The 15,344-nt window shown below is 44.1% G+C and overlaps 1 protein-coding gene across 1 annotated transcript in view; it reads left to right on the top strand.

Annotated features, from left to right (window-relative positions):
• The window catches only part of myo1f (myosin IF), a 163,802-nt gene that overhangs the window by 131,880 nt on the left and 16,578 nt on the right, over positions 1 to 15,344 (top strand). The window contains exons 17-22 of the mRNA XM_072244607.1: positions 1,711 to 1,817; positions 7,526 to 7,628; positions 8,731 to 8,871; positions 10,410 to 10,524; positions 14,653 to 14,822; positions 14,960 to 15,105. Of these exons, the coding sequence (XP_072100708.1) occupies positions 1,711 to 1,817; positions 7,526 to 7,628; positions 8,731 to 8,871; positions 10,410 to 10,524; positions 14,653 to 14,822; positions 14,960 to 15,105 (782 nt within the window). The remainder of the gene's footprint in view (positions 1 to 1,710; positions 1,818 to 7,525; positions 7,629 to 8,730; positions 8,872 to 10,409; positions 10,525 to 14,652; positions 14,823 to 14,959; positions 15,106 to 15,344) is intronic.

Here is a 15,344-nt window from a genome sequence, read left to right as displayed (position 1 = left end):
TAACTTAAGGCTCGTTTTAAAAAATACATCTTCTCCACTTGTTCCATTGAAGATTAAAAGCAGAGCTCCAGAATTTAATGGTAACTAGACCAATGTAGATATTAAAGAAGTATGATGAACAAATGGAAGAGCAGACTCGATGGGCCAAATGGCGTGATTCTGTTCCTATGTCTTAATCTCTAAGTATATATATATATATATATATTTGAAAGATCTGGGTCATGGGGATCTGGTACAAAAGAGGAGATAAGGCCTTGGGTAGACCAGCCTCAGCAATATTGAACAGCTGTCCTGGCTCAAGGGGCTGAATGGCCTAATTTTACTGCAATGTCTTATGGTCCAAGTAGATATGTATTTGAAAGCTCAGGGAGTTGAGGGTCTTTAGGAATTGGTACAGCAGAGGAGATCAGCCTCAGTGATATTGAACACAAGGACTGGTTTGAGGGTCCAAATGTTCTTGCTTTCACTTTCTCTCCGAGGCCAATGTTTGCAGATGGACATTACAAGACTTTGATCTGTTCCCGTGGCCTGAAATCTTTGTGGAAGGCTGTTCTCACTCCCGCCCTTTCAGCTTTTACAGTAACGTCCATCACAGAATGAACCAAGCTGCCCACTATCGAACATCTCCACGTACTGCACATCTCAGGGCCAGAGGCAGAGCTCTGATGTGTTGACACTGCTCGAGAGTTAACCTGCGAGGACCGTTTGATGACTCTGGGCCTGTACTCATGGGAGTTTAACAGAATGAGGAGGGATCTCATTTAAAACCTGTTGGAATATTGAAAAGCCGAGGTAGAGTGGATGTGGAGAGGATGTTTCCTATGGTGGGGGAGTCTAGGACCAGAGGGCACGGAGTGGATATGGAGAGGATGTTTCCTACAGTGGGGGAGTCCAGGACCAGAGGGCACAGCCTCAGAGTAGAGTGATGTCCATTCCAAACAGAGATGAGGAGGAATTTCTTTAGCCAGAGGGTGGTCAATCTGTGGAATTCATTGCCACAGCCAAGTCATTGGGTATATTTAAAGCAGAGATTGATAGGTTCTAGATTACTCAGGGCATCAAAGGTTAAGAGAAGAAGGCAGGAGAATAGTCTGATGGAAAGGGCTAGTAAATGAACAGTGGCTCCTATCAATTGAAAAAGGAGCCAACCATAGCAGCACAGTAGCGTTGGGGTTAGTGGAACATAGCAGCAGAATTAGGCCATTCAACCCATTGAGTCATCTCTGCCATTCATGGCTGATTTATTATCCCTCTCAACTCCATTCTCCTGCCATTCCCCACAACCTTTGAAGCCCTTACTAATCAAGAACCTACCAACCTCCGTTTTTAATGTACCCAATGAATTGGCCTAAACAGCCATCTATGACAATGAATTCCACAGATTCACCACCCTCTGGCTAAAGAAATTCCTCCTCATCTCTGTTCTAAATGGACGTTCCTGTATTCTGAGACTGTGTCCCCTGGTCCTCCCACGTCCCAAAGGTGCACAGGCTTGGATTTGTAAGTTGTGAACATGCTATGTTTCTTCCGCTTCAGTCCTGAAGAAGGGTCTTAGCCTGAAACGTCGACTGTTTATTCATTTCCATTGATGCTGCTTGACCTGCTGAGTTCCTCCAGCATTTTGTGTGTTACTCCTTGTGTGTCTTCTCTCCCTTCACATGGATGTTTCACGAGTGAAATTTAAAATTGTTAATTCTTTGCTCTATGTAGAAACAAGCGAATGATCTGGTCAGTAGGTTAATGAAGTGTACCCCTCACTACATCCGGTGCATCAAACCCAACGAGACAAAGAAACCAAAAGACTGGGAGGAGAACAGGTCAGTTTGCTTTGTTCAGTTTGTCTGACAATTTGTCATTATGTAATGTATATCTTCCATTTTATCCAATATCTATACAGACACTCTAGTGCCTAGCGAAACTTTATGGACATACGATCTATATGCAGTGCCTATAAAAAGTATTCACCCCCCCCCCCACCCCGCCCCTGGAAGTTTTCATGTTTTATTGTTTTACAACATTGAATCACTGTGGATTTAAATTGGCTTTTTTGACACTGATCAACAGAAAAAGTATTCCATGTCAAGGTGAAAACAGATCTCTACAAAGTGAACTAAATTAATTACAAATATGAAACACAAAATAATTGGTTGCATAAGTAGTCACCCCCTTTAATATGACACATGAAATAATCACTGGTGTAGCCAATGGGTTTGAGAAGTCACATAATTAGTTAAATGTTGATCACCTGTGTGCAGTCAAGGTGTTTCAATTGATTGTAGTGAAAATACACCTGTATCTGGAAGGCCCAACTGCTGGTGAGTCAGTATCCTGGCAAAAACTACACCACGAAGACAAAAGAACACTCCAAGCAACTCCATGAAAAGGTTATTGAAAATCACAAGTCGGGAGATGGATACAAGAAAATTTCCAAGTACGGTTAAATCAATCATCAAGAAATGGAAAGAATATGGCACAGCTGTAAATCTGCCTAGAGCAGGCTGCCCTCAAAAACTGAGTGACTGTGCAAGAAGGGGACTAGTGAGAGAGGCCACCAAGAGACCTATGACAACTCTGGAGGAGTTACAAGCTTCAGTGGCTGAGATGGGAGAGACTGCGCATACAACATCTGTTGCCGGGGTGCTTCACCAGTCACAGTTTTATGGGAGAGTGGCAAAGAGAAAGTCACTGTTGAAAAAACCTCACATGAAATCTCAGCTAGACTGTACCAGAAGGCATGTGGGAGACTCTGAAGTCAGCTGGAAGAAGGTTCTATGGTCTGATGAAACCAAACTTGAGCTTTTTGGCCATCGACTATATTTAGCGTAAGCCAAACACAGCACATCATCAAAAACACACCATCTCTATTGTGAAGCATGGTGGTGGCTGCATCATGCTGTGGGGATGCTTCACTGCACCAGGCCCTGGAAAGGTGGTGAAGGTAGAGGGTAAAATGAATGCAACAAAATACAGGGAAATCCTGGAGGAAAACCTGATGCAGTCTGCAAGAGAACTACGGCTTGGGAGAAGATTTGTTTTCCAGCAAGACAATGACCCCCAGCATAAAGCCAAAACTACAAAGTAATGGCTTAAAAAACAACAAAGTTAATGTCCTGGGGTGGCCAGGTCAAAGTTCAGACCTAAATCCAATTGAAAATTTGTGTCTGGGCTTGAAAAGGGCTGTTCACTCATGACTCCCATGTAATCTGACAAAGTTTGAGCAGTTTTGAAAAGAAGAATGGGGAAAAACTGCAGTGTTCTGATGTGCAAAGCTGATAGAGACCTATCCACACAGACTCGAGACTGTAATTGCTGCCAAAGGTGCATCTACTAAATACTGACCAAAAGAGGGTGAATACGTATTCTATTAAATATTTTGTTGTATATTTGTAATTAATTTAGATCACTTTATAGAGATCTGTTTTCACTTTGACATGAAAGAGTCATTTTCTTTGATCAGTGTCAAAAAAAGACAAATTTAACAGGGTTGTTATCATGGGTGACTTTAACTTCCCTAATATTAATTGGCACCTGATTAGTTCCAAGGGTTTAGATGGGGCAGAGTTTGTTATGTGTGTCCAGGATGGATTCCTGTCACAGTATGTTGACAGGCCGACCAGGGGGAATGCCATACTAGATCTAGTACTTGGTAATGAACCAGGTCAGGTCACAGATCTCTCAGTGGGTGAGCATCTGGGGGACAGTGACCACCGCTCCCTGGCCTTTATAATTATTATAGAAAAGGATAGAATCAAAGAGGACAGGAAAATTTTTAATTGGGGAAAAGCAAATTATGAAGCTATAAGGCTAGAACTTGCGGGTGTGAACTGGGATGATGTTTTTGCAGGGAAATGTACTATGGACATGTGGTCGATGCTTAGAGATCTCTTGCAGGATGTAAGGGATAAATTTGTCCCGGTGAGAAAGATAAAGAATGGTAGGGTGAAGGAACCATGGGTGACAGTGAGGTGGAAAATCTAGTCAGGAGGAAGAAGGCAGCATACATGAGGTTTAGGAAGCAAGGATCAGATGGATCTATTGAGGAATATAGGGAAGCAAGAAAGGAGCTTAAGAAGGGGCTGAGAAGAGCAAGAAGGGGGCATGAGAAGGCCTTGGCGAGTAGGGTAAAGGAAAACCCCAAGGCATTCTTCAATTATGTGAAGAACAACAGGATGACAGGAGTGAAGGTAGGACTGATTAGAGGTAAAGGTGGGAAGATGTGCCTGGAGGCTGTGGAAGTGAGCAAGGTCCTCAATGAATACTTCTCTTCGGTATTCACCAATGAGAGGGAACTTGATGATGGTGAGGACAATATGAGTGAGGTTGATGTTCTGGAGCATGCTGATATTAAGGGAGTGGAGGTGTTGGAGTTGTTAAAATACATTAGGACAGATAAGTCCCCGAGGCCTGATGGAATATTCCCCCGGCTGCTCCACGAGGCGAGAGAAGAGATTGCTGAGCCTCTGGCTAGGATCTTTATGTCCTCGTTGTCCACGGGAATGGTACCGGAGGATTGGAGGGAGGCGAATGTTGTTCCCTTGTTCAAAAAAGGTAGTAGGGATAGTCCGGGTAATTATAGACCAGTGAGCCTTACGTCTGTGGTGGGAAAGCTGTTGGGAAAGATTCTTAGAGATAGGATCTATAGGCATTTAGAGAATCATGGTCTGATCAGGGACAGTCAGCATGGCTTTGTGAAGGGTAGATCGTGTCTAACAAGCCTGATAGAGTTCTTTGAGGAGGTGACCAGGCATATAGATGAGGGTAGTGCAGTGGATGTGATCTATATGGATTTTAGTAAGGCATTTGACAAGGTTCCACACGGTAGGCTTATTCAGAAGGTTAGAAGGCATGAGATCCAAGGAAGTTTAGCCAGGTGGATTCAGAATTGGCTTGCCTGCAGAAGGCAGAGGGTGGTGGTGGTGGAGGAAGTACATTCAGATTGGAGGATTGTGACTAGTGGTGTCCCACAAGGATCTGTTCTAGGACCTCTACTTTTCGTGATTTTTATTAACGACCTGGATGTAGGGGTAGAAGGGTGGGTTGGCAAGTTTGCAGACGACACAAAGGTTGGTGGTGTTGTAGATAGTGTAGAGGATTGTCAAAGATTGCAGAGAGACATTGATAGGATGCAGAAATGGGCTGAGAAGTGGCAGATGGAGTTCAACCCAGAGAAATGTAAGGTGGTACACTTTGGAAGGACAAACTCCAAGGCAGAGTACAAAGTAAATGGCAGGATACTTGGTAGTGTGGAAGAGCAGAGGGATCTCGGGGTACATGTCCAGAGATCCCTGAAAGTTGCCTCGCAGGTGGATAGGGTAGTTAAGAAAGCTTATGGGGTGTTAGCTTTCATAAGTCGAGGGATAGCGTTTAAGAGTCGCGATGTAATGATGCAGCTCTATAAAACTCTGGTTAGGCCACACTTGGAGTATTGTGTCCAGTTCTGGTCACCTCACTATAGGAAGGATGTGGAAGCATTGGAAAGGGTACAGAAGAGATTTACCAGGATGCTGCCTGGTTTAGAAAGTATGCATTATGATCAGAGATTAAGGGAGCTAGGGCTTTACTCTTTGGAGAGAAGGAGGATGAGAGGAGACATGATAGAGGTGTACAAGATAATAAGAGGAATAGATAGAATGGATAGCCAGCACCTCTTCCCCAGGGCACCAATGCTCAATACAAGAGGACATGGCTTTAAGGTAAGGGGTGGGAAGTTCAAGGGGGATATTAGAGGAAGGTTTTTTACTCAGAGAGTGGTTGGTGCGTGGAATGCACTGCCTGAGTCAGTGGTGGAGGCAGATACACTAGTGAAGTTTAAGAGACTACTAGACAGGTATATGGAGGAATCTCAGGTGGGGGCTTATATGGGAGGCAGGGTTTGAGGGTCGGCACAACATTGTGGGCTGAAGGGCCTGTACTGTGCTGTACTACTCTATGTTCTATGTTTAATCACTGTGATTCAATGTTGTAAAACAATAAAACATGAAAACTTCCAAGGGGGATAAATACTTTTTATAGGCACTGTATAAAAGCTATCCTATGTATTTATAATTGTTGTGTTTTTTAATTATTATTGTGTTCTTTATCTTATTGTGTTTGTTTGCCACTGCATCAAATCTGGACTAATTATTTTTTTGATCTCCCTTACACTTGTGTACGGGAAATGACATTAAACAATTCTTAATCTTGAGTAACTTCATTTTTAGAAATTCTTTATAATTGTTGAATGTTGTTGTTTTTGTTGCATGTCGCACCAACGCACCACAGCAAGTTCCTAATACAGGTAAACAGTGAATGAAGTTGTTCCTTGATGTGTGGGAATGTTTCTCAATCACTGCATCAGCCTGGGGTCTGGCTACAGAGGACATTAGGTACATTCTGTGGAACCCATCCCACATGATACATTGAAACTCTTTACATCCAATGAATAAATAGATAACCAAACTGAAAGTCATTCACGGAAAAGCCCTTCCCACCATTGAGCACGTCTACACAAAGCATTGTCACAAGAAAGCAGCATCCCTCATCAGGGACTCCCACCACAAGGCCAGGCTCTCTTCTCACTGCTGCCATCAGGAAGGACGTACAGGAGCCTCAGGACTCACACCACCAGGTTCAGGAACAGTTATTACCCCTTAATCCATCAGGCTCCTGAACCAGAGGAGATAACTTCACTCACCCCAACATTGAAGTATTCCCACAACCTGTGGTCTCACTTTCAGGGGCTCTTCATCTCATGTTCTCATTATTGCTTATTTACTTATTTATTTTTATTATTATTTGGGTTTCTTTTTGTATTGCAGTTTGTCCTTTGCACACTGGTTGTTTGTCAGTCTTTTCATTGATTCTGTTGTATTTCTTTGTTCTACTGTGAATGCCTGCAAGAAAATGAATCTCAGGAAAAGATGAGGAAACATGATACTAAATTTACTTTGAATTGTGAAAAATCAAGCATCTAGGACCCCATGCCGCCTTCTCACAGCTACCATCAGCCAGGAGATGCAGGATCAAGAACAGCTACTTCCCTTCAACCACTCAGTTCTTGACCCAGTAGAAAAACCGTAGTCAGGCAATTGAACCAAAAGTGGATAACTTCTCTCAACTTCACTTGCCCCATCATCGAAATGTTCCCACAACCAGAGGAGTCACTTTCAAGGACTCTTCATCTCATGTTCTTGATATTTATTGCTTATTTATTTATTATTATGATTATTTCTTTCTTTTGTATTTGCACAGTTTGTTGTCTTCTGCACTTTGGGTCATCTTTTCATTGATTATGTTATGGTTATTATTCTATAGATTTATTGAGTACGCCCACAAGAAAAAAGAATCTGCGGGTAGTATATGCTGACATAGGTGTACTTTGATAATAAAATTACTTTGAACTTTTGAACTTTAATCATTGCAGCTTAGCAACACTTTGATCACTTTGCACTGCAATGCACTTTGTTTTTACTCTATTTATGTGTGGTACTTTGACTGAGGAACTAACAGTGTTTCTCGCCTCTTCTTTCAATCCAATCTCTCCCAGGGTAAAGCATCAAGTTGAATACCTGGGACTAAAGGAAAATATTCGAGTACGGCGTGCTGGATTTGCCTATAGAAGACCTTTCCCAAAATTCCTGCAGAGGTACCTTATTATTTCAGGCTGCTTACTGAGACAGCATCTCCACTCATAGACGCTTAGTGCAGAAACTAAATGGGACTTGAGATTACCTCTTTTTCCTTGCGCACAATTATATAGGATTGCAGATTCCCTCGTTATCTGTACGTATGGTTGTATAGGATTGCAGATTCTCTCATTATCTATATGTATGAACATAGAAATCTATAGTACATTACAGGCCCTTCGGCCCACAATGTTGTGCCGACCGTGTAACCTACTCTAGAAGCTGCCTAGAATTTCCCTACTGCATCACCCTCTATTTTCTAAGCTCCATATACCTGTCTAAGAGTCTCTTAAAATACTCTATTGTATCCACATCTACCACTGTCGCTGGCAAAGCATTCCACGCGCCCACCACTCTCTGTGTGAAAACTTACCCCAGACATCCCCTCCGTACCTACTTCCAAGCACCTTAAAACTATAGGAACAGAAAAACTACAGCACAATACAGGCTCTTCAGCCCACAATGCTGTGCCCAACATGTACTCACTTTAGTAATTACCTAGGGTTACTCAGAGCCCTCTATTTTTCTAAGCTCAATGTACTCAGAGCCCTCTATTTTTCTAAGCTCCATGTACCTGTCCAGGAGTCTCTTAAAGGACCCTATTGTATCCGCCTCCACTACTGTTACTGGCAGCCCATTCCACGCACTCACCACTCCCTGTGTAAAAAAACTTATCCCTGACATCTCCTCTGCACCTACTTCCAAGCACCTTAGAACTGTGCCCTCTCGTGTTAGCCACTTCAGTCCTGGGAGAAAGTCTCTGACTAATAGAACAGAGAAAATTGAAAAACAGACAATGATAGAGGTCCAGTAAGTGAAGGGAGAGAGAAGTGAATTTCACCTGATCGGCCCTTCATGTATTCCATAGATAGTTAACATTTTATTCAAATTGGCAAATAAGAGTTAACTAATCAGAAAGCCCATATTCAAATAATGAAGCACGGAGAAGCTTCCAGAGCTTTCCAGAACCATACAAATGTACCACTAGGAGACCAACTGAACAACTGCATATACATTGCCCAGCTACTCCTCTGATTGCAGTTTATGTGCCGTTCTTTAAAGGTACGCCATCCTGACACCGGAAACCTGGCCCTGTTGGCGTGGTGATGAGAAACGTGGAGCTCAGCATCTTCTTCAGTCCGTCAACATGGATGCTGATCAGTTCCAGATGGGAAAGAGCAAAATATTCATAAAGAATCCAGAATCGGTAAGTTATTGCTGTGGATTAACTTCATCGTTTTGAAAGACCATAATTAGGCTATTCTACTAATTCCATCTTGGCTCTCAACCTCATCCTCTTGCCTTCTCCCAGTAACGTTTGACACAATGATGAATCAAGAACCTATCAATCTTCGCTTTAAATATATCCAGTAACTTGGCCGCGACAGACGTGGCAATGAATTTCAGATTCACCACCCTCTAACTCTAGAAATTCCTCTGTTCTCTGTTCTAAATGGATGTTCCTCTATTCTGAAGCTGTGCCCTCTGGTCCTAGACTCCCCCCACTATAGGACACATCCTCTCCACATCCACTCTATCTGTGTCCTCTGGTCCCAGACTCCCCCACCATAGGAAACATCCTCTCCACATCCACTCTATCTGTGCAATTTAGTACTAGGCTCCCCCACTACAGGAAACATCCTCTCCACATCCACTCTATCTGTGTCCTCTAATCCTCGACTCCCCCACTACAGGAAACATCCTCTCCACATCCACTTTATCTGTGTCCTCTAATCCTCGACTCCCCCACTACAGGAAACATCCTCTCCACATCCACTCTATCTGTGCAATTTAGTGCTAGACTCCCCCACTGTAGGAAACATCCTCTCCATATTCACTCTATCTGTGCTCTCTGGTTTAGACTCCCCCACTATAGGAAACATCCTCTCCATATCCACTCTATCTAGGCCTTTCAATATTTGGTAGGTATCAATGAGATCCCCTGCCCCCTGTATCCAGAGAACCGTGCCCGTCACAGCTCAGCACTGCCCTCTACCTGCTCGGAAGGCACACCACATGCCAGTCAACATTTCACCCCTCCCAACTAATCAGTGCACACTTAACCATTGGCCACCTTAATTGGATTAACCCGTCTAGCACCAAGCCGTTGGCCCCTGGTGAATCACCAGGGCTGGACCTGCCAGCCCCCTGACCTATAAAGGGTGCTACATGTGCTTGGCTCGCTCTCTTTTATTGCCACCCTCGAGGGACCACCCTGCTGTTGGTGAGTTGTGCATTGAATAGGGTTTTGGGAGCATTTATTGTTGTCCCTGTAGCAAGGAGCCGTGCCTGCCCATAGTCAAGGGGTGGCAGGTCTTGTATATGTACCTGTACTCTGTCCCCACACCGTTTTCCCGTGCATTATACTGCCGACCCAACTTTGCCCACGCTCGTCTATTCTAAGAGTGGTTGTGCGAATATTGTAGCCACTTGTGTTGTCCCCAAGCTCTTCTCCCCTTGTAAATAAACTCCTTATTGTTAAAACTGTGTGTCTAGAATCCTTGCCTTGAGACCCAAAGAATCTGTCTCATTTCCATCGCTACACCCCCTCCCCAATTGTTTTTCTAAACTACAGAGCAAAGGTTTGGTGTGCACGCTTGATTGGTTTGTAGGACACAGTGGGGTGGTGGATGTATGGATGAGCTTTGACCGACCGTGCACCATCCTGACCAGCCAAATGTCCACATCTAACCAGTCGCCTTCTCTCTCACCTTGTTGGTAACCACCCATGTGCTGAAATTCCAGCTCTTCCTCCTGGAGGAAATGAGAGAACGGAAGTTTGATCGATACGCAAGAACCATTCAAAAAGCATGGAGGAAGTATGTCGCATGGAGAAAGTATGAGCAGATGAGAGAAGAAGGTAAAACTCTGGCACAATTAAAGTTAGATAGATGAACGTTGGTCAATTGGTCTAGTTTCCTCATCCAGTCTGCAGCATTCAAACATTAGATTCAAATTTCAATTCCAATTCAGATTCAGACCGTTGAAATGTACAGTGAAATACGTCAGTTGTGTTAATGACCAACACAACCTAAGGCTGTGCTGGGGGAAGCCCACAAGAGATGCCACACGTTCTGGCACCGACACAGGGTGCCCACAGCATTCAGCAGAGCAACAGAAGCAACAGCAACAAATCAGTCAGGTTCAATATCATGGCATGTCATGAAATTTGTTGTTATGCAGCTGTATAGTGCAATACACAATAATCTAAACTAACTTACGGTAAGAAAAATATATATATAAATTAAATAAGTAGTGCAAATGACGTATATAAATAGTGAGGTAGTGTTCATGGGTTCAATGTCCATTCAGGAGGGGAGAAGATGCTCCTGTAACATTGAGTGTGTGTCTTCAAGCTCCTGTACCTCCTCTTTGACGGTAGCAATGAGAAGAGGGCATGTCCTGGGAGATGGGCATCCTTAATGATGGATGCCACCTGTTTAAGGCATCACCTTTTGAAGGTGTCCTTGAGGCTGGGGAGGTTAAGTGTCCATGATGGAGTTGGCTGAGTTTACAACTTTGGAAGAGATAATAAAACTTCGGCTATGAGGATCCCTACAGCACCTGGTGACCCTATGATCTCTGTCTTGGAGGCAGACATCGGGCAGTCTTTCAGGAGGGTGAACTCTCGCAAGGTGGCACGTCCCAAAGGAGTACCTCTTAAGGCTCTGAACATCTGTGCCAACCAACTGGCGGGGGTATTCAAAGACATTTTCAATCTCTCATTGCTATGGCTTCAAAAGGAAGGTAATTATACCAGAGCCCAAGAAGGGCAGTGTGAGCTGCCTCAATGACTATCATTCAGTAGCGCTCACACCTACGGTGATGAAATGCTTTGAAAGGTTGGTTATGACAAGAGTGAACTCCTGCCTCAACAAGGACCTGGACCCTGCAATTTGCCTATCGCCACCATAGGTCTACAGCAGACACAATCTCAATGGCTCTGCACGCAGCCTGGGATCAGCTGGACAATACAAATACCAACATCAGGATGCTGTTCATTGACGATAAGTCAGTGTTTTACACTAATTCCTATTGTCCTGAACTTGGACCTCTGTACCCTCCTCTGCAACTGGATCCTCAGCTTCCTGACTGGAAGACCATAATCTGTGCAGATTGGTAAAAACATATCCTCCTTGATGACGATCAACACTGGTGCACCTCAGGGGTGTGTGCTTAGCCCACTGCTCTACTCTCTCTACACCCATAACTGTGTGGCTAGGTATAGCTCAAATACCATCTATAAATTTGCTGGTGATACAACCACTGTTGGTAGAATCTCAGATGGAGACGAGAGGGCGTGCAGGAGTGAGATATATCAGCTAGATGAGTGATGTCATAATAACAACTTTGCACTCAAGGTCAGTAAGACAAAAGAGCTGACTGTGGACTTCAGAAAGGAAACACAAACCAATCCTCATAGAGGCATCAGAAGTGGAGAGAGTGAGCAATTTCAAGTTCCTGAATGTCAATATCTCTGAGGATCTAACCCGGTCCCAACATATTGATGCAGCTATAAAGAATGCAAGATAGCAGCTATATCTCATTAGGAGATTGAGGAGATTTGGTTTGTCACCTAAAGCATTTGAAAACTTCTATGGATGTGTCGCAGAGAGCATTCTGACTGGCTGCATCACCGTCTTGTATGGGAGGGTGGGGAAGGTGGTGACTGCTGCACAGGATCGTGGTAAGCTGCAGAGAGTTGTAAAATTAGTCAGCTCCATCATGACTGCTAACTTCCACAGTATCCAAGGCATCTTCAAAGAGCAGTGCCTCAGAACGGTGGCTTCCATCACCAAGGGCCCCACCACCCAGGACACCCATGAACACTACCTCACTACTTTATTTTAAATTTCTGTTTTTTCACTACTTAGCTTAATTTAACTATTTATTGTACATATATACACTTACCATTTATCTGTGTTTTTGTTTATTCATCATGTATTGCATTGTACTGTTGCCGCAAAGTTAACAAGTTTCACGACGTATGCCACCTGATTCTGACTCTGATCTTTCTGCAGCTTTTTCCGATCTGGTGCAGTGACCCCAAACATCAGTAGCAAAATAAGCCCCTTTTCCAGCCTCCCAACCATTCCTGATTAGATGATGGAGTGGAGTCTCCATGTCCCATGGCATGTTCAGCTCTCCCTGCCTGAATATCCTCCCCACCTTTCCCGGCAAACAACTGCACAGCTGGAAGCTGATCCCATTATCCATCAATCCTGATCCCTGTTCTCCTGGAACAGAAGTGAAGCAGATCACTGGCGTGTTATGCACAGTGACTCCTAACACTCATTATATCTGACTAGCAACTTCAAACAAAACGCCAGAAATGTGTTGTGCTGCCGCTTTGCTCTGATTGTTATTCGAATGCCCTTTATACAATTGTGTATCCTGCACTTGGCAAAAGTCAGCACATGCATTGCTTGCTGGTCCCTGTTAAACCATAAGACCATAAGATATAGGAGCAGAATTAGGCCATTCAGCCCATTAAGTTGGTTCCACCATTCCACCATGGCTGATTTATTATCACTTTCAACTCCATTCTCCTGCCTTTTCCCCATAATATTTGACACTCTGATTAATCAAGAACCTATTAACGTCCACCTTAAATATAGTTCAATAGTTCCATTTACTATCAGAGTATGTAAACAATATACAACCTGAAATTCTTGTTCTTCACAGACATCCATGAAAACAAAAGAATGCCCCGAAGAATGAGTGACAGTAAAAATGTTAGAGCCCCAAAGCCCCCATACTTCCCCCTCACACACACACACAGCAGCAAAGCATCGACATAGCAGTGACAGTAAAAATGTTAGAGCCCCAAAGCCCCCATACTTCCCCCTCACACACACGCAGCAGCAAAGCATCAACCCTCACCCTCCACCCACCAAGCAAGCAATCACAGAGCCACCAAGAAAGACCGTGATCTGCAGTCCAACAAAAACTGATCATTCACCCAACAATTCAATATACCACAGGCTCTCTCTCTTTCTCTGATAAAGGGACAAAGAAGTGTCACTCAGCAAGAGGGGAGACCAACAATGACAAACAAACAGCTGATTTACGGTGTTACAGTCTACCGCGTCACTTTCTTCCCAAGTTCTACAACTTGAGAATCGGCAGCAAACTCTCCCCCACCAATGAGGGAACGAGAGAGAACGCGATCCAAGTACAGAGCCCCCGACAGCTGATCCACTGTTCCCAATATTCCGTTTTCTCCCACGATGCTTCAGTCGGTGGCATCAGCATAGAATCAGCTCATCTCCAGGCCACAAAGCCTCAGAAACCCGAAGCATGCTCCTCTTCTAGGCCGCATCTTGGGATTTCGAAAAATGGCCAGCTGGTGAGCCCCGGGAGTGGGTCCCATCGCTAAAAAGAACTGAAGCTTGAGTGTAGATCTAGGTCACTCTTCAACAGAACCCCATCCATCTTGAAAAGGAGAAAAAGAGACATAAAAGGTAGAAATTAAGCTGCTTCCAAAGATGAGCTGGAAGAAGTCGTCGTTGAACACCATCGTAGCTCTGCCCCAAACATACTCAAAGACTTGGCCTCCACAGCCAGTCTGAGTATGATTTCACAATTTGTGTTTCCAAAACTGTCAGACATCACATTTCCCTGCATTAGATTTGTGTACTCCACCTGCAGTGCTCTGCCTGTAGTACACCTGTGATGCTCTGCCCGTTGTTCCACCTGTAGTCCTCTGCCTGTAGTACATCTGTGTTGCTCCACCTATAGTAAACCTGTGGTACTCTGCCTGTAGTACTCCACCTGTTGTACTCTGCTTGTAATACTTCACCTGTAGCTTTGCACCTATAGTGCTCCTCCTGTGGTACTCTGCCTGTGATGTTCCACCAATGGTATTCTGCCTGTGGTGCTCCGCCTGTCCACTCTGCCTGTATACAGAAGTGTGGATTTAAGATAAAATTTCACTCTCACTCTTGTATTTGTGAAATGATTGTGTTTTTACTGTTGGTCATCCCAGCTTCCAGCATTCTCTACAACTTCAAAGAGAGGCGACGGAACAGTATTAACCGAAACTTTGTTGGTGACTATCTTGGCATTGAAGACAGACCAGAGCTACGACAGTTCCTTGGCAAGAGGGAACGGATAGATTTCGCAGACTCTGTCACCAAGTTTGATCGAAGATTTAAGGTAGGAGTTGCTAACTGTAGCTTTCAGTGGAGGAGAGGAGGAAGATGAACATGTGTCCCATGTCACTTCATTCATTGCCTGACTCAGGAAAAATTCACCATGTCTTTCATATTAATTCATAATTCTGTTTTTCTCAGGGAATAAAACGAGATCTTATCCTGACCCCAAAGTACATTTATCTAATTGGTCGAGAAAAGATTAAGAAGGGGCCGGAAAAGGGTCAGATCAAGGAGGTCATGAAGAGGAAGATTGATATTCAGAACATCACCGCTGTGTCAATGAGGTATGGTAACCTCACCTGTTCACCATCTCACCAAAGCCTCTGGAACACCCCTAGCTCGGGCATTTACAGCTAGGCAGCCAACAGCTCTGGCACACCTGCTCTCACATGCCACATGTCAAGGAAATAGTTTTCCTCCTTACCTTCCCCGGGGAGTTTTTAAAAGCAGTGAGCAGTTATCCCATTCCTTTTCTGCCACACTGCCAATGTCCATAGCCGCACTTCCTCCCCACTCTGCTTTC

Source organism: Mobula birostris, chromosome 26 (genome assembly GCF_030028105.1).
Source record: "Mobula birostris isolate sMobBir1 chromosome 26, sMobBir1.hap1, whole genome shotgun sequence".
NCBI classification, from domain to species: Eukaryota; Metazoa; Chordata; class Chondrichthyes; order Myliobatiformes; family Myliobatidae; genus Mobula; species Mobula birostris.
This window is presented reverse-complemented; position numbering and strand designations above follow the sequence as displayed.